The sequence below is a fragment of the Colobus angolensis genome, unplaced genomic scaffold (assembly GCF_000951035.1).
Source record: "Colobus angolensis palliatus isolate OR3802 unplaced genomic scaffold, Cang.pa_1.0 Scaffold113, whole genome shotgun sequence".
NCBI lineage: Eukaryota > Metazoa > Chordata > Mammalia > Primates > Cercopithecidae > Colobus > Colobus angolensis.
Genome location: NW_012112364.1, coordinates 4,183,951 through 4,210,245, shown reverse-complemented (window position 1 = coordinate 4,210,245; position 26,295 = coordinate 4,183,951). Strand labels below are relative to the sequence as shown.

The following is a 26,295-nucleotide window of genomic DNA, read 5'->3' as shown; positions in this document are numbered from 1 at the left end:
GCAGCGTTCACACGTGAAGCCCCATTCGGGGTACTGGCCGCTCTGCGTTCTGGTCAGTACCGATTTGCATTTCTAAGGGTGAGCAGGAGGTGGGAAAGCAGGAAGGGTCAATCCCCCTTGCATCCAGGTGCACCTGGCACCGGCCGGCCTCTGATGACGTTTCTCCAGCCAGTCCCGTCTGTTTCTGGGCATGAAGAAATTCCTCCAGATTCTGCCAATAGGTTGAATGTGTGTCTTAGTTTTGGGTATTTTGAATCTTTCCTTTTGTTTCATCATTGGTCATTTGGTGAGAAGCAGGAAGAGGCTGTTAGCAGGTGCCTTTTTAAACTGGAAATTCATAATTAGGTTTTGACTTTAATGGTGGGAAAAATCCATTAAATAATTTATTTCCTGATAATAACAAACCAAAATACAGTATGGTATACAATAGTGTAAAGGAAATGAGTTCCAGATAAAAGCAGACATGGTCTGAACCCCCGTTTCCTGATTCACCAGTTGCTGCTTGACACTGGTATGTCACTTATTAATTGTACGTGCACTTACTCATTCTACCTTCATTGCCAAGCCAGTCCTCTGTGTTCTGAGTCTATTTGCCTAAACATTCAGGAAAAAAACAGTACAGATAATTACATGTATTTTGGAAACCACACTTGGTTTGTCGGTTGCTTGTAACTATTTAAAGTGTATTTTCTAAGCCTACTTTAGATAGTGGTCTTAAGAAATGGTCATCATTCTTAAAAGAACTATATGTGTAACCTTTCTGAATATTGCTTCAAACTCTGTCTTAAACAATTTTGCTTTTAATTAAATATTTAATTAAACTAATTAAAGATCCATGGAAAGGGGGAAAAGCTCAACAGGGGAGTGGTTATACTAAGGAAATGCCCATACCCTCCGTTTAACAATGCCATGTAGAAGGATGGTTGTTACCAGGTCAGAGATTTCCATGTGCTCAAAAATGTGCCAAACAGGTGAAAAGCCAGCAGAATTAAAACAAATGATTTATTCCAAGTTCCATCAGTTTAGAGTTTTTCCGAATTTATTACAGAAGTGAACACTGAAATGAGAAACAAGCTCTCACAGCTGTAGCATTCGTAACAAAGTCATTATCTACATCACCTTGATTGAAGAGGTTTAGAGTGTTTCTGTTATTCTGAATCCATGAGGAAAGCTTCGAAGTCCAGATCCAAGTCAGAAACCAGGGCGCTTACGAAGTCATCAACAGAAGGACACTTCTGAAGCATACCTGCAAACAAAGAAAGGTCAGCACTGCGTTCACCAGGAGGCAACAGGAACCACAAAGACACAGATTCAAATCCACACACTAGAGGAACACTCTGGCTTTCTGAATCAAGACTCTGGCTGTATAACCTGACTGCAAGAACATTTTATAAAGTCATGGACAGTGTGTGGGCCTTGGAGCAATTTATAATTTTAATGCATTTTTACTAACAAATCAATCCTTAGCTTAGAGATTTAGGCCTAAATATATTTCCTGAGGGCTATTATTTTTGCATATATGGCTACACCCTTAAAGATTGATATTAGAAGACTGATTTTTTATTTAGTTATCTTTGACTTCGATGATTCATAATTTAATAAGTTTAATTACCTATCCAGTTTCGTTATCAAGTTCTATACACTTTACAATCAATTAGATGTTAATTCTTTTATAGAAGTCTTATATCAGAATCAAATTATTGGCTTTCCTCCAGATTTCCCTGTCCCAGAGAACTACTAGCTTTGCAACTTACTAACTGTGTAATGCAGAAGTCACTTAAATCTCTGGCACCCAAATTTCCTACAAGGTTGCTATAAGGATCAAACAAGAAGATGTAGAAGCAATGAAGCACCATGCCTAGCATATATTAAGAATTCAATAAAAAGCTGAATTCGTACTCTTTCTTCACTCGAAAGAAGCCAAAACACAAAGATTTATGCAATTAACCTTCTTGTTTCAACCTACATTCTTGGCAGGAAATGCTAACTCAAGGGTTGAACAGGCTCTATATACTGACCTTTACTTTGGGAGATGAATTCTGTAAAACCATCTTCAAAATCAAGGCATTAAAAGACTGCCGGAATCCTCTACTGTTCTCTGAACCTGTACTGCAATTCAGTGAACGCGAAGGCAGCATCTGCTGTGTGGAAAGGATCAGGCCAGGTCATGGGCATACAGGTGGGCAGGCTCAGTCACAGCGTGAGGGTGAGAAGGACACGCACAGCAGTGTATCCATATGGGGGAAAGCCAGCCTGGACCCCTGCTGCATACCACACATAAAAACTAACTTGAGAGGGTCACAGACCTAAGCGTAAACACTAAAATTACTGTCTTAAAAAACCTCATGAAGTATCTCTGTGACTCTGAAGTAGGTATGCTTTCTTAGGACGCAGAAAGCAATGACCAAAAAAGGAAAAAATGTCAGATTTCATCAAAATTAAAAATGTCTCTTGAAAAGAAACCATTAAACCAATGAGTAGACAGATGAAAGAGTAGGAAAAAATACAAAACATATCTCACGTAAGACTGGTATCCGGAATGTATAAAGAACAACTTCGACCCATTGTAAAAAGATTTTTTTTTTAATTACAAATTGACAAAAGATTTTACCTTCACAAGGTCAGGTTTTTCACAGAAGATGATATATGAATAAATAACAGGCACTGAGAAGACATTCAACATCATTAGTCATTAGGGAAATGAAAAGCAAACCCACAATGAGATACTATTACACATCCACCAGAATAGCTAATTTTTGTTGTTGTTGTTGTTTTCCAGGTTAGAGTGCAGCAGCGTGAACATGGCTCACTGCGGTCTCGACTTCCCAGGCTCAGGTGATCCTCCCGCCTCAGCTTGAGAGTAGCTGGGACCACAGGTGTGTGCCACCATGCCCTGCTAGTTTTTAAACTTCTTGTAGGGATGGGGTCTTGTCATGTTGCCTAGGCTGGTCTTGAACTTCCGGGCTCAAGCAATCCTCCTACCTTGCTTTGGCCTCTCAAAGTGCTGGGATTACAGGTGTGAGCCACCGTGCTATACCAAATGTTGACAAGGCTGTGGGCAACCTGAATTGTCATACATTTGTGGTGAAAGGACAAAATGATATAATCACTTTGAAAAAAAGTCTAACAGTGTCTTATGAAACTAAACATATACCTATGCGAGGACCCAGCAATTTCACTCCCAGGTATTTATCCAAGAGAAATGAAAGCATATGTCAACAAAGAAACAACTTGTACAACCCCAAGCTGGAAACAACCCAAGTTTCTATCACTAGGATAGGAATACACACACTACAATGTATTCATATAATGGAATATTACTCAGCAACAAAAAGGAACAAACTATTCATACATTCAACAACACAAAGGCATCTCAAAAACATTATGCTGAGTGAGAGAAGCCTTATGCGAAGCAGTACATACTGTTTGATTTTATTTATATGAAGTTCAAAAAGTTGGTTAAACCAATCTATGATGAAAAAAAATCAGAACTGTGGTTGCTTTTGGGAGTGGATATTAGAATCAACTGAGAAGGGGCAGGAGGGCCTCTGGTGTGACGGTAATGTTCTACATCTAGATAGTGATTTGAGTTACAAAGGTGTGTACATGCATCAAAATTCATTGAAAGGTACGTTTGAGATTGTGCATTTCACTGTATGAAAAGTTCACCTAAATACAGTAAGCAACTATTGAACTCTAATGCTATGCATGCAAAAGAATCTAGGTGTAAAATGTACTGATGTCTGCTACTTGAAATGCATAAAAATATAAGGCCAGATAGGCAGATGAAGAGATGTAAATATAGGAACATGTTTACAAAACGGCAAGTATATGAGTGTTGTACTATTCATTCAACTGTTCTGAATATTGGAAAATTTTTAACATAAAATCTTGAGAAAAAGTAAACTGTGGAAGCTAATAGCATACAAAGGGCAGTCCGTGTGGAGAACAGAAGAGAAAGATGAATTCCAATGAAGAGATTCAGAAGGTTTGTGGAGGAGATGGGATTGAGCAGCAACTTAACAGATTAGGCCTTTTAGGTGGAGGAGACAATATAGGAAAGGCACAAACATGGGGAAATGCACCATGTATGCTGATCAAGAAGTGGTCTGGCGGGTAGAGTAAGGCTGGAAGAGACTGGGAGACAAACATGAGAGGACCCAGGGCTCTGAACCAGGGCAACCAACAGAACAGGAAGGCCAGACTGAGCTGGAATCCAGGAGGAGCAGGGTGGTGTGGAGACACAACCCCTGTCAAGTGTGAGGTGGAAGGGGATGCTCCATGTGGAGGCAGTAAGGACACAGAGCTCAGGGACAGCCTGGGGACTAGAGGTGCAGATGTGATCATCCCACCAGAAAGTACATGGGGTGGGAAACAGACCAAGGATTATTTAGATGGTCGACATGAAAATACTTGGTCCAAACACATACTTGAAAGCCCTTAACTAGACCTGGGGTAGTTGAAACTATAACCACCAATATCGTTATAGTTTCAACTGTACACTAAAATATTTTTATTGTCTATCTAATGTCCATCTAAATTCTAACAGCTCTATCTTAGGAAATATGTGCGGAATAATGGGCAGTTACTAGAAGAGAATGTCACTGCTATGTCTATTTGTGCAATTAAAGTTCAAAACACAGTGTTCGTTTTTACAGTAAAAGAATCTGCATGCATGAATGCAGGCCTCACCTCTGGCCCAGCTGTGTCACTAACGATAGAGATGCTGGGTTCGTGATGATGGCTAAAGTAGCACAGTTGACATTGTACCTTCCAGATGTAGGTTATGACTTAAGGAGACTCAATCTAATTCTAAATCAGGTTTCATGCATTCCCTATGTGCCAGGTTTCTTCATACAGAGAACATTTGTAGGGAAAACATTTAATTAAGACATGGCTTTCCATAAAATGTGCCAGCCTAACCCACCATTTCTTCCTTTTTAATACTGAGGGGTTCCCTCTCTCAGCTTCGGAGCCCCCCTCCTCTGTACAGGGTAGCTTCTTCCTTCTCTTTTCCTTCTTGCCCCTTCTTGCCTATTGAACTCTCTGCTCCTTAAAATCACTCCACATATGTCCGCGTCCCTGTGTCTAAACCGGCAAGAGGATCAAAAACCCCGGTGCTCCACCACTCCTCGGAGCCGTATCATTTTGGTGCGTTGGCCAGGAAAGGAAATTCATTCATCAGACTGAGTCAAGGAAACTTATTTTAAACTATTTACGGCCTTTAATAATTGAGTAAGGTGTACTCCTGTGAACAAAATATGAAGCATGTTCATTTCTCTGCCTGGTTCCTCTAGAATCTGGAAATTATCTTGGGACCTCAAGAGGCGAGGATCACCCAACTCACAACAATCAAACTCCAAATGGTGCCGTAAACTGAACCACACACGGACATGCCAGTTTTCCGAGGACCCTTAGATCAACCCCGGGAGGAGCCCCAGCTGCTGTTCCCCATTCGACGCCCCTTTCCAGCAGGAAGTAGCCAGAAGACGTCGTCACCCACACCCCTAACAGCAGTTAGTGTGGCATCTCCACAGTGGGGAATGCTGTAGGAGTTACTAATTATTTTAGGCAGATAGAGAGGAAAAGGGGTCCTACGGAAGTTTTTTTTTTTTTTTTAAAGCTTGTCTGGAAAAGTTTCCTGTAAAGCCCCAGCTCTTAAAGCCAGGCCAGTAACCCGATATCCGAACGTCAGCCATTAGAAACTGGGTCCACCCAAACATGGTGATTCTGGTGGCCCTTCTTGCCCTTTCCCCACATTCCTGGATACATGGCCATCCCGAAGCATCCCCACCTCTGTAGAACATCATGGTGTCCTGCATTTGCATATTGAAAGACTAGGGCGGGAGGGCCAGCTTTCCCTCGGGCTAGGTGAATGACGTGCCTAGTCAGACCAATCCCCTGAGCCTTGTGCAAATCAGACACTGCCTCCTCCAGCCTCTGTGTATACACCTAGCTGGTATCTGTGGCAGGTGGGGTTCCCTCTTTTGGCTTTGGAGCACCCCCCTCCCTCTGTGTCTGTACAGGGAAGCTTCTTCCTTCTCCCTTCCTCCTTGCCTCTTCTTGCCTATTAAACTCTCTCTGCTCCTTAAAACTAAAAAAAATCAATATTTGAAACATTTCTATAATTACATGACTGGTCGTTTATAACTAAATGACTGGAATTCTCAGAAGGGAAAGTCATTTATTCAGAGCCAAGCTATTCAGGTAAGTATGGCCATCCTGTTCTTTGAAGTGGTTCACTTCAACTCAACAAACTGCCAATATAAATATGACCTTGCTCTCTCCTTCCCAGCAGACAGGCCCAACTAGCACACGTCCTTCTCCAGTTTCCCACCTTAAACAATTCCTGTATCTCACAGAATGGCAACTGTGGCCACAAGAGAAAAATATGTACACTTGTGGGCTTTTCTAAAGAAATACAGTTAGAGCTAACTGGTTTGGTGATTTTGTGTGTAATGGGATTGGTGAAGATGAAGGTTCAAAAAGGAGGAAATGAGGACCTGAGCCTGGAGGGATAATGAAGAACAGTTACTGGGGAAGAATCCTGGGCACACTGTTACGCTAGCCCTGCTCTAATTAGATTTAAATGTTCTGCGAGTGTTAACACGAACTAAACCCTACACAGAAAATTTAAAAAAAAAAAAAAAGCCCAATGTTTCAGGTAGTTCCACAAGTAAGAAAAACTGGATTTGGCTGTTGTATATGGCCATAGCAAAAAAATTCTAAGAAAGCTTTCATTTCTTTTTTAAAGCTGACAGAGATGTCCCTTTTGCCTTTAAGTCTTTTTTTTTTTTTTTTTTTTTTTTTTTGAGACGGAGTCTCGCTCTGTCGCCCAGACTGGAGTGCAGTGGCCGGATCTCAGCTCACTGCAAGCTCCGCCTCCTGGGTTTACGCCATTCTCCTGCCTCAGCCTCCCGAGTAGCTGGGACTACAGGCGCCCGCCACCTCGCCCGGCTAGTTTTTCTATTTTTAGTAGAGACGGGGTTTCACCGTGTTAGCCAGGATGGTCTCGATCTCCTGACCTCGTGATCCGCCCGTCTCGGCCTCCCAAAGTGCTGGGATTACAGGCTTGAGCCACCGCGCCCGGCCGCCTTTAAGTCTTAATTTTAGAAGGGTGACGATTAAAATTGTATTTTCTAAGCACCCTGGGAACCAGCTTGGAGCTGTTAACTCCAGCTAAGGTGGACGGAGTTAACAAACACATTTCACTGTGGAAATCACCTACATTACAGGGAGAATGAATGGATCTTGACAAAAGGATTCAAACAGGCAATAACTTTACAACTAAAAAGAGAAAAGGGTCAATAGCAATATAAGAAAGACAAAATTGCATCAGGATACACATTGCAAATATGAGCTCACAAATGGAAGCAGGTAGTGTATCTTCACCTATTTGTCTTACTGAGAGAGACAGTATATATAAAGAGCAGTTAAAGAGTGAGAATTTAATGTATTTTTCTCCTCATTTTACGTGAGAGACAAATGGGCTAAGAAAAGATGGTACCAGCCAGAATATTTTTGTTCTGACTGCTCTGCTCAAATTAGCGTGTTTCATAACCTGGAAGTACTAGGGTAATTATTCTAGCCTGACTAATTTAAATTATAATATCAATAAGATTCCAAGACTGAGTCTTAAAATGGCAGGGTTTCCAAACTGTGGCTTTCCAGTCCTCTTCTTCCGAGTGACTGCAGACATACAGCTGGAAAGACAGTGAGGAGAAAAATATCATGCAGGAGGACTTGACCTGCAGACAGCTGGCCTAGACAGGGCTCATCAGAGAGAACACCAGCCATTCCACTCCCAGAACCATGGTGGCTGTTTACGGAGCATTCACTGTGCACCAGACACTGTCCTAAGAGCACTGATCCGTGGTCTCCTTAAAACACACCTTGAGACACCTATCTTCACAAGAAAGAAAACAGAAGCCAAGAGAGTCACACAGCTCATAGGTTTGCTTTAACCCTGGCAGTCTGGTTCCTGAGCCCATGCTCTTAAAGCACCATGATATATTTACCGCCTCATGCCGTGAAATTCTGTCAAATACATTCTAAAAAGGTTTATATTTAAATATCAGCATCCTTGATGGACAGAACCTAAATATGTAGAAAATCCTGAGAGAAAGGTCTCATTATTTCCTGGTGCCACCCATGAGCACTTGTGCCCAACTGACGCGGCTTCCGCTCTGTGGAGCACACTTTACAAGCAGCCACGACTGTGCCCAGCTAGCTGGAAGTAGAGGGCCGAGATCAATGGCCTCGTCTCACAGGGTCGTAGTCTGGTACTGCCAACGGTGGCTTGGCCCAGCTGTGACTGGGACACCCGTGACCAGGACAGGCACTCATGTAATGACCAAGAGCCTCTTCCCATCAGGGCACACAGTGCTCACAATGCTTCGTTGCTGCTGGAGTTCCTGTCTTGGCGTGACACTAGGAGGAAAAAGTGCCCAAGAGTTCTGTGCTTAAGGATGCTTTCTGGGTGGTCTCCAAGTGTCTGTGGTAACCCCTTCAAACAGAAGCCTTTACATATTTAAGGGATTCCTAACAATGCAGATTTCTACACTTTCACCAAGAAAAAATCTGTCAGCTCCAGGATAGTTCATTATGTGTACAAAGCTGCAAGTTCATATTCTGTTATTTTGTAATACATAATGAACATATAATCCAATCAGACCTTCATTTAAAAATCAGCATACTCATGGCCTAACCTGCTTAATCCCTTGAATGCCCTTTTGGATGTACAACTAATATAATTATTTGAAAACATGATTGAGAGCAATTGGTTGGCAGTTTGATTATACCTGTAAGCCAACCTTGCAAAGATGAAATCTCATTCTGGCTCCCTTTCCTAAGGCCCCAGGGTGAAATGGTTGGTGTATCATTTAGTTTCATAAATACAGGGGATTACCAGGCAATTAAAAGGCAGAATTATTTTAAAGCTTGGAAGAAGAAGAATAGGTACATCTTTTCTTTGAGTCTATTTCATATATTGCTTGACACCAAGCAAAGGTGCCCAATAAAATGAAACTATGGCTTTTTGATCAATGGCTGAATATGATCCAAATTTAATGAAAGTCAAAGAATGAATGAATGAAGAAACTAACTGAATATTTATAAGAGTTCTTCCATTCATCCATCCATTCATTCTATCTGTGCCTAAATGCCTAATGTGAATTTCAGGAAGGCAAAACAAACAGCCCCAAAAAAGAAAAAACATGTTATTTATTAGGAAGATATTATATATCCAGCTTGTCTAACTCATGGCCTGTGGGCCGCATGTGGCCCAGGATGACTTTGAATGTGGCCCAACACAAATTCATAAACTTTCTTAAAATATTATTAAATTTTTTCTTGGTGATTTTTTTTCCTTTTTTTCCATTTTTTTTTTAAGCTCATCAGCTATTGTTAGTGTAGTCTATGTGTGGCCCAAGACAATTCTTCTTCCAATGTGGCCCAGGGAAGCCAAAAGATTAGAGACCCCTTTATATATTATATATAACAATAACTGAGTTGTTTTTTTTTTTTTGAGACAGGGTGTCACTCTGTCACTCAGGCTGGAGTGCAGTGGTGCGATCTCGGCTCACTGAAGCCTTGAATTTCTGGGCTCAAGTGATCTTCCCACCTCCGCCTTCCTCAGCTGGGACTACAGGCATGCACCACCACACCTAGCTCGTTTTTTTTGTTTTTTGTTTTTTGTAGGAATGGGGTTTCGCCATGTTTCCCAGGCTGGTCTCGAACTCCTGAGATCAAGTGACCCAGCTGCTTCAGCCTCTGAAAGTGCCCCATGGGATTACAGGCATGCGCCTCTGTGACTGGCTGAGACTTTCTTCTGAAAACTATGATCCAGTGGACCTAAAAGTGGACTGACATCACTGGTGTGTCAACCGGAAGCCTGTTAGAAATGTGAATTCTTAATCCCCCATCCGAGCCCTGCTGAATCAGAACCTGGGGACGGGCCCAGTGACCTGTGTTTTAATAAGCCTTCCCAGTGACTCTGCTGCATGCTCACCTTTAAGACCCACGGCTCAGATGGACCTGCGGAAACCTATGAAGCCTGAAAATGAGATGTCGTTTCTCTCAACTGGCAACTAGAACTCGAAAAATACTGAGCAAGAAACATGTAGACGCATATAATTTTCTACTTAACTAAAAAAGATTTTTCAGGTGAAATAGAAAACAACTGTTTCGTGTAAAAGTATAATTTATTTGGCACACTATTCAAAGTTATTGAGGGCCCAGCTAACTGGAAAAGCACCTACACTGATCCACTGGATTTGGCATGGATCTGGCCTCCAGATCTGCAGTGGGGAGGGAGAAAGGGATGTCATGTCAGCATGAGCTGGGTGGAAGCTGTGGCTCTGCACTTGCTCAAGAAGTCTCCCAGATGGGAGGTGCCCTTTGCAGATTAAGGCAGTCCTTTTATTGAAAAAATTAAAAAGCAGGGTATGTTTTGATTACTAGGAACATTCTACAGGACAGTCATTTGTGTTGATCAATTATTAACTCTTTTATGAGAAAAGCTCAGAAACACACACCTAAGAAGCTGCTTTCGTTCTGACTGTTCTGAGCCTGAGAAATAGAACCCAACCTCAGTCAGGCAGGAGCCCAGAGGGAGCCACTTCTCAAGGAAAACACAGGGAAGTTGGTAGAAGACTGGCCCTCTGTTGATAGGTCATGATTTCTGCCAAAGTGGGTGATTTTAGCAGAAAGGTGGACGGAGTTGCTCAGGTCTGACTCCCCACAGGCATGGACCTCTCCCGCCATTAGCGTTCTGAGATAAATGCCTCTGCCTGCAGGCCAAGCTCCCTGTGCAGGGCAGCAAGCGGGAACACGACCACTTCTGATTCTACTTCAGACGGAACGTCTGCTCATGCATTTATCACAGGAAATGTTTACTAAGCACTTGTGTGCTAAACACTGTGTACTAGAGACAGCGGGCACACAGACATGAGAGAGACATGTGATTTCTGTTCTGAGGAATGTCATGAGCTGGGGAGAAAGTCATGGAAATACATAACTGTTCATACAGCACGAAGTGTCAATGGGGTAGGATACTGCTTTTTTCCACCGAGCATCCATTTCCCCTCTGGTTAGGAGAATAATTTTGCTTTAGAGCAGTGGTTTAGAGGGTGATTTTGTCTCTCAGGGCATCTGGCAAGGTCTGATGACATTTTTGGTGGTCACACTGGGGGAGTGAACCACCCTACCACACAGAGGACAGGAACCACCCTACCACACAGAGGACAGGCCCCATAAAAAGAACTTCTCTGATCCCAAAACGTCAACAGCGCAGGCAGACACCCTGCAGTGGGCCTATGAATAAGGAAGTTCTCCCTGCCCGTGGCTCACCCAGTGACGGTGGCCAGATGTCTCCTTCCAGGACTGAGTCTTGAGAGGAACGGAGAAAGGTCTATGGCTGGCTGGAGCGGAACCATCTCAGCACCAGTCCCATGAAGAACACACCCGCTCCTCTGCCCAGCCCCCGCAAGCTGCTCTTCTGGAGCCCTGTTCTAACTTCTTCCTTTGATTCTGTGGCCTCAGAAAAAAAAAATTGGTTATCTGCTTTGATAAGCCAGAGTTGGTTCTATTTCTTTCGAGAAGATTTCCAGTTGATTAAAAAAAAGATCAGTTCACCCTTTATTAGAAACAATTTAATGATGTCTAAGGAACACTGATCTTTTTGTCTGATCAAAGACCCACTCTGTAGACCCAGGATTTGTAGCTGAAGTAGCTGTTTTTTCATTTAAATGATTCTGTCTTTCCTCCGATTCGTAAAGTCTGGGTGATACACAAGCAAGCTTTAATGCCTGATTTCTACTCCCCACCTTCACTGGAAAAGCAGGGGTTGCTCCTGGACGAAGAACAGTGTCTCACTGCCACTGAGCCCTGTCGGGGTGGCAGGAGGTGGGAGGGGGACAGGAAGAAGCACAGAGGGACTGCCCTCCATAGCTTGGGTCTCCCTGAAACTGGATCTTCCCTTGTGGAGTCGGGGAAGGAAGTATCGTTGCTTGTGGGTTTCAAAGGTGCAAGGGAAGTTCATGGACTTGGTGTCCAAGGCTGCCCAGGAGAGGGGAGGTCTGGGTGCTCTGTGTATGTGGAAAGGTGGATGAACTCCTCACACCAATCGGGAGTGGCCAGTGCCCTGAGGCCAAGACACCCAGGACAAATACCTCATCAGTTCTTTAACATCAAAGCTAAAAAATCAAAATCACAATGAGATACCAGTTTACACCAGTCACAATGGTTATTAGTAAAAAGTCAAAAAAATCACATGCTGATGAGGTTGTAGAGAAAAAGGAATACTTATACAGTGTTGGTGGAAGTGTAAATCAGTTCAGCCATGGTGGAAAGCAGTGCGGCAATTCCTCCAAGAGCTAAAAATAGAACTAACACCTGACCCGGCAATCCCATTACTGTTTATATACCTAAACACATAAATCACCCTACCATGAAGACACATGCTCATGAATGTTCACTGCAGCACTATTCCCAATAGCAAAGACATGGAATCAACCTAAATGCCCATCAATGACAGCCTGGATAAAGAAAATGTGGTACATACACACCAAGGAATACTGTGTAGCTATAAAAAGGAATGTGGTACATACACACCAAGGAATACTGTGTAGCTATAAAAAAGAATGTGGTACATATACACCAAGGAATACTGTGCAGCTATAAAAAAGAATGTGGCACATATACACCAAGGAATACTGTGTAGCCATAAAAAAGAATGAGATCACATCCTTTGCAGAAGCGTGGATGGAGCTGGAGGCCATTATCCTTAGCAAACCAACGCCAAGAACAGAAAACCAAGTACTGCATTTCTTATCTGTAAGTGGGAGCTAAATAATGAGAACACATTGAGGCCTATTTGAGTGTGGAGCATGGGAGGAGGGAGAGGAAAAAAAATAACTATTGGGTACTAGACTTAGTACCTGGGTGATAAAATAATTGGTACAAAAAGCCCTCATGACACAAGTTTACCTATATAACAAACCTGCACACGTACATCAAACCTAGAAAAAAAAGTTTTTTAAAAAATAAAAAGTTAAAAGCTAGTCATATTCTTACATTTCAGCCACAGCACTGGACTTAGTAGAAATTAATTAATTAAGCTCCATTAGCCAGATTTCTATTTAAGGCCTGTATCACTTAGTTAGGAAACAGTCTGGTGGACCAAAAAGAGCCTCAGTCTCCAAAAAACAAAATGTCCTGAGGACCCCGGACAGGACAATAGCCCCCCTGGGCCTTGCTGGTCAGCAGAGCAGCCATTTGCACGCAGTTCCACCAACAGCCTGGCGGGGGCACTGTGCTGGTGTGAATTTGGGGCTGAATGGAACGTTACCTGGTTCTGCGTGGTGTCTCATTATACGAAATTTCAGGCTGTTTCTCTTCTGACTATACAACTGTTTTCCTTTGAAGGGGTGCCAAGAAAGAATAGAGAGAAAAAAATACCTTTTTCATTTTCTAAATAAAACTTTAGGTGGCTCGAAAGAAGGCAATATATCCTGATGGTTAGAGCAAGGGTAAGAGATTACCCTGGGTTAACCAACTGGTTAAGGGACCTCAGACTAGTCACTTAACCTCTGCTGGAGGCAATCTAAGTAAAAGTAAAATGTTGGAGTTTAGTATAATGTTTGAAGTTCATAAAACTGGTACAATGTCACCTACTTTGATAGATTGTTAATAAGGAAAAAATAAGATACAGCATTTAACACAGAAAAATGCTCACTCACTATAATAATCAGACCCAAAGATTTATGAAAACCTGCTTCCTAGTTCAAGAGTTGAAGGATGACGTTGCTTACTATTTTTGCACAAGTTCAATCCCAAAACATTTGATCTATGATTAAATATCATAAAACTATCACAAAACTCACAATCACAAGCTACTTATCCAGCTCATAAATCACGGCTTTTTTCTAAGTTTTGCCATCTGCTTATTAGGTAACTGTTTATCTACTAAAAGAAAGAAACAAAAGATGGAATTAAAATCCATTTTTCTACCTGCTGATTTCTGTGATAAAAGGGTCTTCACTGGGGTGATGGGGAAGTTCTGAAAACGGATAGTGGTGATGGCTGCACAGCGTTGAAAGTGTAGGACACTGTGAATGGCTTGGAACTATACATTTAAAAACGGTTAACATGACAAATGGTATGGCATGTAGTATATTTTACCATAATTTAAAAAAGAGATCAGAAATCTTTTTAGAACCTGCGATTCACTCAGATACACAGCTGTCTGTGCTATGCCATCCTCCATCACTAGACATAACAATAACTTGGATATACCAAAAAGCAGATTATCTAAACAGATTTGGGAGTGAGTGAAAAGGAGGTTTGAGTATTCTCAGCACCATTACTAACTCTAATAATTCATCATAACAGTTTAATGGCTATTTTTTCTGCTGAAATAATTATATGTACCAAACTCAACCGAGACTGATTAAGAATTGTAGCTACAAAGGCTAGCCTGGCAGTTTGAAAAATCTTAAGTGACTTTTATGAGATCAGAATCCTCATTCCAGATCTGTCTCTCCCAAGCCTAGGGCAATTGTATGGCTCACCATCTTTACTTTGAAGTTTTTCTCTGCTACAAGACTGTGGTTACCCACACCCTTTGCTAAAGGTAGATTCCCTCTATCTACAATCAGTTCTTGAGAAAATCAGACTATCAGCCAGGAAGTGAAATTCTTCTCTTCCTTTGAACTAAAAAGACTCGGCTGCTCCCTGTGCTGGATTGGGATCTGTCAGAATTCGCACATGAGGCTCTCTCTGTCTCTCTAGAATTATTAACTCAGGTGAAGCCTCTGAACCTGTGTTACACAGAAGGTGAGCCAGCAAGTACAGCCCCACATATGTGCTCTGTTCACACACTAGTTTATTTTAATTTCATTGTCAGATTTAATAATTCCATTTACAATTACATTTCTGGGTTACAAAACATCTTGCCTTTTGAAGCTCAATGTCTTCCTTAAACAAACACACCCACACATTAAACATGCACACACCCTCTTAAAATATTAGTGCATTTACAAAAGGGAGGTCTTAGCCTTGAGAACGCAGGTGCTCCTTTCCATTTCTTTCTTCCAAAAAGCTTTCAGTGATTTCAGAGGCTACGGTGAGTAAATGTACGAACAAGCCAAAGATTAGGGATTCTATTTACTTGGCCGTTATTCTGGGGTGCCTCTATTACTGAAACTGTGTCGTAATCCTAGAGCTACGAAATTGTAACTCTGATTCCATGACACGCTTTCCTCATGTATTCCTGCTACGCTGTGCAAGAAAAGCAGCTTTCTGCCAATGAGCATTCTGTCAAGTTCCAAATATTGCTTTGCATGCCGTGCATTCACTCATTTACATTCAACAAATCTTGTTTTCCTACAAAATCATTTTACTGTAGGTAAGGCAATTACATACTCGTATACATACTAGTTACTCGTTAGCATACTAGTTAGCACATGCCACTTTTCAGATTTGTCCCCATGATATCTTACTCTGATAACCCAATAATATCTTCTTTGAGCATCACTGTATTCCCAACAAGACCACTCAGTTGCCAAAAATTATGAAAGAGCAAGGGAAAAAAATACAATGGAATATGCATGCACGTATTTCGAAGCAAAAACTTCCTGGTATAACCTGAGAACGAAGTTGAAGAAATTACCAGCTCACACAGGTGACTCAGAGTACTTGACTCTGAATCCTGCTTCTAACATCTGCTGCTATGTGATCTCAGGCAAATAAGTTACTTATGCATTCCTGGGACTGTTTAGAGAATTAAATGAGATCATACAGCAATATACATAGTACTTGGCACATCAAATACACTCAACAAATGCTTTTAGCTATACTTAGCGTTACTGCTCTCACTATTGTAACAATAATAAACAATAAAATAACAAATGTACGCTTGGTTTGATTAAACTTTTATGACTCCCTCCTATCCATTCAATGCTGGAAATATACAAGTAGCAGAAATTAGTTTTATTGAAAGTATCTGACATAAAGGATTAGCTATCTTCAGAAAATCAACACACAGGCTATTGCAGCATTTAAATAAAATCGCTATCCTAATGTGAAATGCATGTGCATGAAAAGGAAGACAAAAATAAATCTAGTGTTGAAATTCCACGATTTTAAGTGTGTGACTTAAGATTTTAAGAACTTTGTTAACACTCAGCTTTATTTAAACTGCTAGAAAGGGAGCTCTAAGTACAGGTTGGCCTTCCTCCTGACCCTAAAGCCTAAACAAAACACACATTTAGTACTGAATGGAAAGAGAGTAAAAAACTGTGTTACCTGACATACTCTAACTTATAGGATGGGTCACAAAAAGAACCTGATAATGCTATTCAGATATTTGAGATGTGCAAACTCTAAAATTGAGCAGGGACTATTTAATAAGAGAAAACTTCAATGTGAAGATAAACTATTAAATATAAAAGAAAATCAGGTATAGGTATAATTTCTTAATCTAATTTCATTATTAATAATGTTACATCACAGTCATAAAGACAAAGTTTCTTTTACATTTAGTTGAAAAAGACATAAACACCAGAAGATGTCTTGTAAATGCTCTTTCAGGAAACAATCTAGTTAAACCAAGAGAAATCTTGTCCCTATGTCCTCTGGGAACATTTCATAAAAGAGTTGGCTGGCAAATGTCAATTTCAATTCTTCAACTAAAATCTGCTCTAAATCTCTATAATTATTACTACTATTTAACCTTTTACTGGTACACCTTCCAAATGTAAATTCATCAGTGTATCGCCAACTTGTGAATTCCTCAGTTTTGAAGCTTGATGCCTGAGAGTGTCAAGCAGGAAAGTTAAGAATCTAGATCCAGGCCCGGTGCAGTGGCTCACATCTGTAACACCAGCACTTTGGGAGGCCGAGGTGCGCGGATCACTTGAGGTCAGGAGTTCGAGACCAGCCTGGCCAACATGGTGAAACCCCATCTCTGCGAAAAATAAAAAAATCAGCGAAGTGTGATGGTGGGCGTCTGTAATCCCAGCTACTCGGGAGGCTGAGGCAGGAGACGCTTGAACCTTGGCAGTGGAGTTTGCAGTGAGCTGAGATTGCGCCACTGTGTTCCAGCCTGGACGACAGAGCAAGACTATGTCTCAAAACAAAACAAAACAAAACAAAACCTAGAACCAGAGCTTTGGAGATAAAACATTTGCTTTCGTAACCCGTGTTTAGCCCACTCAGCACACTGTTTTTTTTTTGAGACAGCGTTTCACTCTTGTCACCCAGACTGGAGTGTAACGGCATGATCTTGGCTCACTGCAACATCTGCCTCCCGGGTTCAAGTGATTCTCCTGCCTCAGCCTCCAAAGTAGCTGGGGCTATAGGTACATGCCACCACAGCCAGCAAATTTTTGTATTTTTAGTACAGATGGAGTTTTACCATGTTGGCCAGGCTGGTCTCGAACTCCTGACCTCAAGTAATCCACCCACCTCAGCCTCCCAAAGTGCTGGTCATTTGTAGATGGTGTTCCTTTTTTTTTTTGAGAGGGAGTCTCTGTCACCCAGGGGTGGAGTGCAGTGAGGCGATCTCAGCTCACTACAACCTCCGTCTCCTTGGTTCAAAAAACATGATGTTCCCATTAAGCACTCAAAAGACTGAGAGAATGTTATCTACATTCCTTTTAGAAGGTAGTATACATTGACATCATCTAAAAATGGAATCATTAGTCTATTTTTTGGAATGAATCTACTACAAGATATTTACTTGAGGAAGAGAAACCTGTCTCAGACCTCAAAATCAACCTCTGGACGTATCTCAAAATGGAAGAGGGACCCATCAAATTTACACAGAAGGTCGAAGATGATCGCTTACTATCAGAGAAAACTGTCAAAACGAGCGCGACCCACCAAAAGTAACACTGACAAAACAGAAGCTGAGGAAGCAGCCAGTATTCAAGAGTCTATGGCTAAGAGGTGTCAGGTGAGGAGTGCTGCGGGGCAGCAGGGGCTCTGGAGACAAAAGAATGTGACTAACTCCTGACTATGCCAGAGAATGGCTCTGAAACAAGACCTTTGCTTCCATACATGGGAAGTGGAGATGACACGACCCACCAGAGCAGTGTTTGGTGGATTAAAGATGCTGCCTATGACCTACCTGGCACATTTTCACTCTGTCATTGTCCCTTCGCTTTTCCTGCATGGTGAGTCTTCTTCCTGCATGCTGCTTAGAGTACTATCTGAACTCGTTAGGTAGGAACTCTTGCTGCCCAGGGCTTATGAAGAGGTGCTTGACTCTGGCCAGTAAGGACCTATTCGGGAATGGACAGTGGACCCCCTTTCTTCTAGTGGTGTCCCCTACTTATTATGCCTGCTATCTAGCTGCTTAACAGTCAGTACTCGCCCAGTGGGCAGAACCAAGCATTGTACTAAAACAAAAAGTGTCTAAAATACAGTGACAGGAAGCAGGAAGGGCAGGATGGGAGTAAGAGAACAGGTGAGAGACTGAACAAGTGTGGAGACAGCACAATTGCTATATATATTTTTTCTTTTACATGATTAAAGAACTTCATGAAAATATTTAGCCTGTGAAATATCCGAAAATATTCACGTGATAAAAAAAATTCCTCAACCAGGCAAATAAAAACCTGTTCCCATTGTAATCATCACAACTTTTTGTTGTTGTCGTTAGACGGGGTCTCGCTCTGTTGCCCACACTGGAGTGCAGTGGTGTGATCTGGGCTCACCACAACCTCCACCTTGTTCAAGTGATTCTCCTCCTCAGCCTCCTGACTAGCTGGGACTACAGGCGCATGCCACCATGCCCAGCTAATTCTTGTATTTTTAGTAGAGAAGGAGTTTCACTATGTTGGCTAGTCTGGTCTCCAACTCCTAACCTTGTGATCTGCCTGCCTCGGCTTCCCAAAGTGCTGGTATTACCGGCATGAGCCACCGTGCCCAGCCTGTTTTGTTTTGAGCTGGAGTCTCGTTCTGTTACCCAGGCTGGAGTGAGTGCAGTGGTGTGATCTTGGCTCACTGCAACCTCCGACTCCCAGGTTCAAGTGATTTTCCTGCCTCAGCCTCCCAAGTAGCTGCGACGACAGGTGCCTGCCATCACAGCCAGCTAAATCACAACTTTTCTATAGCGTAGGAAACAATTGCTCTTTTAAGTCTATTTTGGTATTCGTGTGTTCACTCATTTAACAAGTATTTATCGAATGCCGATGGGCTGAGCCCTGTAACAGGGGCTGCCGATACAGCTGTGAACATGACAGTCAGCTGCCCTCCCATCACAGAACTTAGACTTTATTGAGGGGCAGAGACTATAAACCAATAAATTAAATAATACATGTTGAAATTAGGAAGTAAATGTTAATATGTGCTATGAAGCAAAATCAAAGCAGAGTAAGGGGGTAGAGAAGTGTCTGACTACAGGGGAAACGAAGAGACTCTATTCATAAATGTTTGAACAACCCATCAGAATTCATCAGGATGATTGACTTCCAACAGCAAAGTTTTACTTGGCATGCCAGTAGTTAAATCATCTCACCTTTTAATATTTAATACATCCGTGTGAGGGGGTTCCTCCTAAGTCCCTCACAAATGTAAAACACACCCTGGGGTGGGCACTTATCCCAAGCCAAGACTGGTGCTTTGAGCACGTTCTGGCATTTATTTATGCTGAGCCTCCACATACCTGGGGGCACAGATGCTGCGGGCTCAGTCAGGCAGAACCTGTCATGCGTCAAGGCTTATCTTTCCCTTGAAATCCCTTGATTAAAAAAATAAAAAGCGAAGACACCTTCTACAAGATAAATTTAGGAATAACCATCCAGAGGGAGTGTGCATTTACCGTTCTCCTACAGTGCTGGGCATGCCAGCCCTGCCACACAATGCCAATATCTAGAGAATTAAACAGATTGCATAAATGCTACTGCATGCTTTCAAGCTGGAAGTATTAACTACTACGAATTTTCAGTGCTATACAACAATGTAGAATGCCTTTTCTGTTTCAGTATCTGTGTATACCTTTTGACAATAGGGAAATTAATCAAGCTATTGTTGAACCATGACTGTTTGTTTAGCTTTCTTATTTTAAATGTCAGCTGTACTTCTGCTGACAGACAGGACTGAGTGCTCCTTGATTGTCGTGTTGTATTGTGCAAACAACACCAATGGCAAAGCCTTGCACTAAGCGCATTCTGCCTACTAGGTTAGTAATCAGGTTATTAAAAAAAAGGCATCGACGCTTATTACTTAAGCTGCTGTGTCAACAACACATCATACTTTCAAGTGGACTAAGTATTTTGGGTCAATTTGAATACACATGTCATCCTGTCAATCAGAGCTGTCTAAAACTGAAGTGAGTCTCCTTGTGAAAAAGGGAGTTTCCTGTCATCAGAACTTCACGGGCAAAGAGCTGCCTCCAGTCCATTCTGAACAGAGTCCTTTGCAGTCGCTCAGAAATGGAGTCCCACGGGCTTGCGAGTTTCCTGAGCTGAATTCTCGCAGTGGCTGAATGGCGTAAGGGCTTCTTGATTTCTGTCCCCCATGGCGTCATAACCATGCAACCATCTCTGTGACAACTGAAGCAGGGAGCTTGGGGGTCACCCTTGACATCACACTCACTCGCCTCCATGCCAACAGAAATCTGATCTTGTCACTACCTGCCTTCAAAATACTGTCAATGGTTTCTCATGGTCCTCAGAATAAACACCAACTCTCTTTCACAGCATCCACAATGCCCTGCCTGACCTGACGCCCACTTACCCTCCAGCCTCATTTTGTGCCCAATACCCCCCCTCCAATCTCACTTCTGTGCCCCTCCCTCCCCAAAGGGGCACTGAAAAGGCTGCTGGGAAGCAGGGAAACATGGTGGAGTCAAGGTGTGGCCCAAACCACGAGCAGCGGTGATCTCTTGATGGAGTCAAGAGAGTTCCTCCACGCTCCACACTCAGCCAGCTTCCCCCATCATTAATATCTTTCATGGTGTGGCACATTTGTCACAACTCACAAACCAGTATTGACAGAATATTGTTAGCTTCGGGTACACTTTAGTCAGATTGCCCTGGCACGATCAACACCAGCTGTTCCAGGACCAGCCAGGGGACCACACTACACGTAGCTGCCATGTCTCCTTAGGCTCCTCTAGACTGTGTCAGCTTCTCAGACTTCGTTTCCAAAGACCGTGACAGTTTTGAGGAGTACTGCTTAGGTCGTTTGCAGAATGTCCTGAATTCGGTGTGTCTGACGTTTTTTCTCATTATGAGACTGGGGTTATGGGTTTCTGGGAGGAAAACCTCTCATCATATTATATCAAGGACACACACTGTCCACATGACGCATCACTGATGCTGGCCTTGATCACCTGACTGAGGTTGTATCTGTCATTTCCCTTGCCGTCTCGAGAGTGCTCTGGACGGACGTCACTCTGTGCTGCCCACATAATGAGTGGGGAGTTATCTTCCACTTCCCTGAGGTGGGGAGTATGTACGTAAATGATTTGGAACTCTTCTCCGTGGGAGATGATTCTATTCATGTAACCATTTACGTCAGTACGGACTCACGGATATGTACTTAATACTTTGTATCACATCCCAAGACTGTGTGATCTGTTTGACTGTCGGAGTGGGCCCAGGTTGGGGCACTGGGAGCTCTTTCAGTGGGCTCCTGCTGCTATGACACACGCACTCATCACTGTGTGTGTCTCTGGGCACGTCCTTCCTCTCTGGCACTATAAGATACTTCGTGCTCATCTTCTATCTTCCTTGTTCCAGCCCTGGAATCAGCCATTTCTCCAAGGAGCCTTGGTTCCTCTTACTTGAGAGTGATGTAAACCCAATTTCTGGGTGCTGATGTGCTCCATGCTCCTGGAACTGAGAACGGTTTTTAAAGAAACTAGTAGACAGACATCTTTATTGTTTGTATTAATCTTCTTGGAGCGTGGAGGTGATTCTTTGGAATATAAACCATAATTCTCTGGTTTGTTTCTTGAACAAAAAATATTTAATAAGCTAGAAGAGATAACATAGGATAATATGGCAAAAGCGAGTGTGTTTGGCAGACTATAAATACAGAATTGTATTTATACACAGAAATGTAAGGTATTATGATTTTAATCAGCTTAAGGTAAGGCCCTGTGGGCTTCTAGACTTTGGTTTGGTGAGTCAGTCTGATGCGAAAAAACAAACAGAATAGAGTTTCAGTTGTTGAGAATTGACTGATTTAGCTACTACTATTTCTTTACATCTGATCTGATGTTTGGTCCATTTGGAAAACTCCATCAAGTTACTATTTAGTATATTATTTAGTATCTCTACTTGCATACTGCTTTTGGCCAGAGGGATTCTGATTAGAAAGGAGCATAGAAATAAAGTTGTTTAATATTTACAAATAACCTCCTGGAATGCTAAAATCTTGGACTTTATCCTTTCCCTTCCCCCTCCCCTCAGATTCTCTGTGGAAGAGTTGAAGAAAGAGAGCATAAGGAATTCTGTAACCAGAGGCAGAACCCAAAACTAACTGGGCCATGTCCTGCTTACGTGGCTGTGGGGAGAATCTTCCCATCAGGACCACCATGGCTAAAAATGGTTATAAACTAAATTGACAGCTTTGCCACAGAAGTCGAAAGGAGCTCGCAGGAAGAGGAAGATTTGATTGTTGATCAGTGGATGTCAGGCAGGCCTCTCCAATGTCAATGGAATAGATAGGTTGTGACATTAAAAAAAAAAAAAAAAAAAAAGACTTGGAGATCATGAAGAGAACCATCAGGGCCCAAGACCCACATTGCTCACATCTCTTGCCTTCTAAAGGCCAGGTCACTTTCATGTCAGAACTTAAGGATCAATAGAGAAAAATGTGGGCAAGGCAGCACCGACGGTATGAACCCTAAGTGTCATTATTTATAAAAACAGGGACAGTATGACCTGTGTTATAGGGGATTAGACTTAATCAGAGGATAAGTAAAATCTGAACCTAAAAACTCAGTAAGAGGCATTTACCTAAAAATTTTACATAACGTAAAACACGAAAAGACCAAATAGTTTACAGAGGGCAACATGAAAACTTGCATGAGTACTACAATTGCCATTCACAAACTGCTGAACTAATACAGCTTCCATTCCTAATATCTGTATAATTCTACCTGTCTATTTGCTGTAGTAAGAAACAATTCTGCTTCCTAGTGGGGGCAAAGTACTACTTCCTTGCTACTCACAAACCTCAGCATATCTGTCTTTCTAGAAAACTGCACATTTTCTGAAGTGACTGTAATGGAAACTGAACCTTAGATCACACTCACCATAGCATACTTAACAAATATTCTGGTATATATTTTATAAAATGGTAAAATGAATGGAAATGCCGTATCATTATGGTTTATTTTAAGCAAAAACCTTAAGTTGTCTTATTACTCAGAAATGTGATTTAACATAAGCCAAAAACCATTGTGCGGGTATGAGATACACAGCAGAAAACCTTAATATTGACAACGAGAGTTAAACCTCACCCCAGATATCTCAGCAATTAGGAAAATTGGTTTCAGTCAGGTATTGCCACATGGGTTTAGTGGAAGATTAAGTGACTGAATGTCATGCCTATATCTTTATGTAAGCTATGGATGTGTTTAAAAATAGACAAGGCCATACTGTCAATCTGCAACATTACTGCCACATGTCTGCACACACACACCCCACTCCCTTCAAAGATTAAAAAAAGGAGAAGCAGATTAAAAAGAAGTGTTTTGGGCCAGGCAAGGTGGCTCACGCCTGTAATCCCAGCACTCTGGGAGGCTGAGGAGGGCAGATCACCTGAGGTCAGGAGTTTGAGACCAGCCTGGCCAACATGGCAAAATCCCATCTCTACTAAAAATACAAAAATTAGCTGGGCATGGTGGCACACGCCTGTGGTCCCAGCACTCAGTAGGCTGAGGCAGGAGAATCGCATAAACCCAGGAGGTGGAGGTTGCAGTGAGAGGAGATGGTGCTACCGCACTCCAGCCTGGGAAGTAGAGACTCCATCTCAAAAAAATTAAATAAATAAATAAATAAAAATAAAAAAGAAGTGTTTTGAAGTCAAATCACATTTTACCTCCCACAAGGAAATGAAGTGACTTTCCGAAGTAATTTACAGACAGTAAGTAGCAGAGTCACTGACTGCAAATCCAATTCTATTTCACCATGTGATGGCTTGCTTTCTCTGGGGAAGAAAATACTGTTTTAACCACTATTATGTTGCCTTCAAATGGTAATTGGTGTGTTAGGCTTTTAAAGAAAAGCCCCCGCTGCTGGAACTTGTCTTTTTTCCTGTGAGGATCACTCTATGTAAAGTTAGGTAATGGGAGACTGCTGAATAAACACCTTGCAGCCAAGAGTTAGAGAGTACAGATGCATGGTTGCCTAGCAGTGGCCTTTAACTGATGAATGTAAAGCAAACATCAGGGAAAAAAGAAAGCAGAGGAATCCTGTGTGCTCAGGGACTTCCTTGAATGGGGTGTTGGCCTCTAGTTGGTGAGGACTTGAAATGGCCGAGGGACTCGGAGCTCTGAGCAGAGCCCTGTTCCCAAGGGATGACTCATTCTGGAAAAGACAAATGATCTACAAGTTTGCCTATGTAGAACTTACTATGCGAAGACCAAAAGCATTCCCTATTTGACTTCTCTGAATTTGTATCATTCAAAGAGCACAAGGGTGAATACAAAGGTATTCTGACCCTAAGAAACAGAGTCTTATAACTCAGAAGGTAAAAACAGTTGCGATTTGGTTAGGGAGGTACATAATTTGAAGGCAGGTATTCTATTTCTTTGCATTTTGCTATGTAATACAATTCGTTACATTTATCCAGGAAGCAGTTAAACAAAAATATACAAGGTACCTATAAACAGTTACATTTTCATAGAAGAATACTGCCAGCGAGATCCTGTATGCTTTTACATTACAAATCTCAGTAATTTCACCCATCACTCCTGGTGATACCCCAGTGTTAAGGCTGTGAGGCAACACCTATGCCCTGCTGTTTTGGGGTACAGGCTGACTGCCTTCAAGAAAATGAGAAGCCACTAAGGGTTAAGACCCTTACAAATCCAGCACTATGAAGTGACAACTGGCATAACCCTCTTTGCATGTCCCCCATTCACCTCTGACATGAAACAAATCATGTGAATTAATGAGATCTGACAGAACAGCATTAAGAAAAATATGAAAACGTAAAAGAATTGTTCTATTGTTTGTGTTAACTAAAAATCTGAATAGTTCATCATCTCTGGTTTGAATGGTGGACTTCTTTTTCTCTCCCGTGAATTTTAGTGCAGAAAATATTAAGTTTCTCAACACAAAATTGTTTTGGATAAAGACAGAATTTTTAGAGAGTTAGCTGCAACATTCTGGGAAGCTGACTAGAAAAGCACACCAGCCGAAAGATAAGCACTGGAAAAGATGTACATGTTTTTCTTTTGATGGCATGGCCTATCAGCAAATGTTGAGGTGCAGACAGCATGGCCCGCGAAAGGATGCGCCAAGCCCGCCTGCCAGGAACACACACCTCACAGAAACTCACTGCTTGAGAAGGCTGCTTTTCCGCCTTAGCTCCTGCTGGGCTGGCGCTACCAACCACCAGCCAGAAGTACACAGTGTACCCAATCAGTAGCTTATTGCGACGTGCCTGTTGTTTCACTTTTGCCTGGGTCTGGGACAGACCCTGAACTAGATGTCCTGTCTGACAGTACAGGCAGCTGAAGAGCTTGGTCTCCTGCCTGAGGTGACGGTTCAATCCCTGCCTCTTCCACACACTGCCTTGTGACATAAGCAGAGGGCCTGACCTGCTTATTGTCTATAAAATGGGGATCGTAACTCCTGTCTCACAGGGTTACTAAGAAGAGTCAATCAACAGATACATGGAAATCCCTAAAACCGTCCCCAGAGGTGGCAAAGTTCAATAAGGGCCAACAAGGACTAGCTGCCAACGGCGGCTGCGTCAGCATGCACACTTCCTCACTCTTCACAAAGCTGAGGGAACGAACGCAGCCTCCGGAAGAGCAGGGTGCTTGTCAGGCGCCTTTCACGACTTCACCTCTGGCACACAGTCATGTCTGGCGCATAATTGGCGCTTCACAAATGTTTGCTGAATACATGAATGGCTGAAGGCAAGAATCTGGAATTCTACTAAAAAGGACTATAGGCATTAGATTCAATAGTCTTAGGCAAGGAGACATTTAAGTCACACTGCTACCCAGACCCACTCAATCATACAATGACAACAACCCTTCTCCAATATTGAAAGTTATTTCCTATGTGCACTTTTACAGATAGCCAGAAAACTTCTCAGATA

General features: G+C 42.3%; 1 protein-coding gene across 1 annotated transcript in view; it reads right to left on the bottom strand.

Moving 5' to 3' along the window:
• Positions 1 to 986: 986 nt before the first annotated feature.
• Positions 987 to 26,295, bottom strand: part of MIPEP (mitochondrial intermediate peptidase) — a 151,785-nt gene continuing 126,476 nt past the window's right edge. The window contains exon 19 of the mRNA XM_011958800.1: positions 987 to 1,246. Within this exon, the coding sequence (XP_011814190.1) occupies positions 1,149 to 1,246 (98 nt within the window). The 3' untranslated portion in view covers positions 987 to 1,148. The remainder of the gene's footprint in view (positions 1,247 to 26,295) is intronic.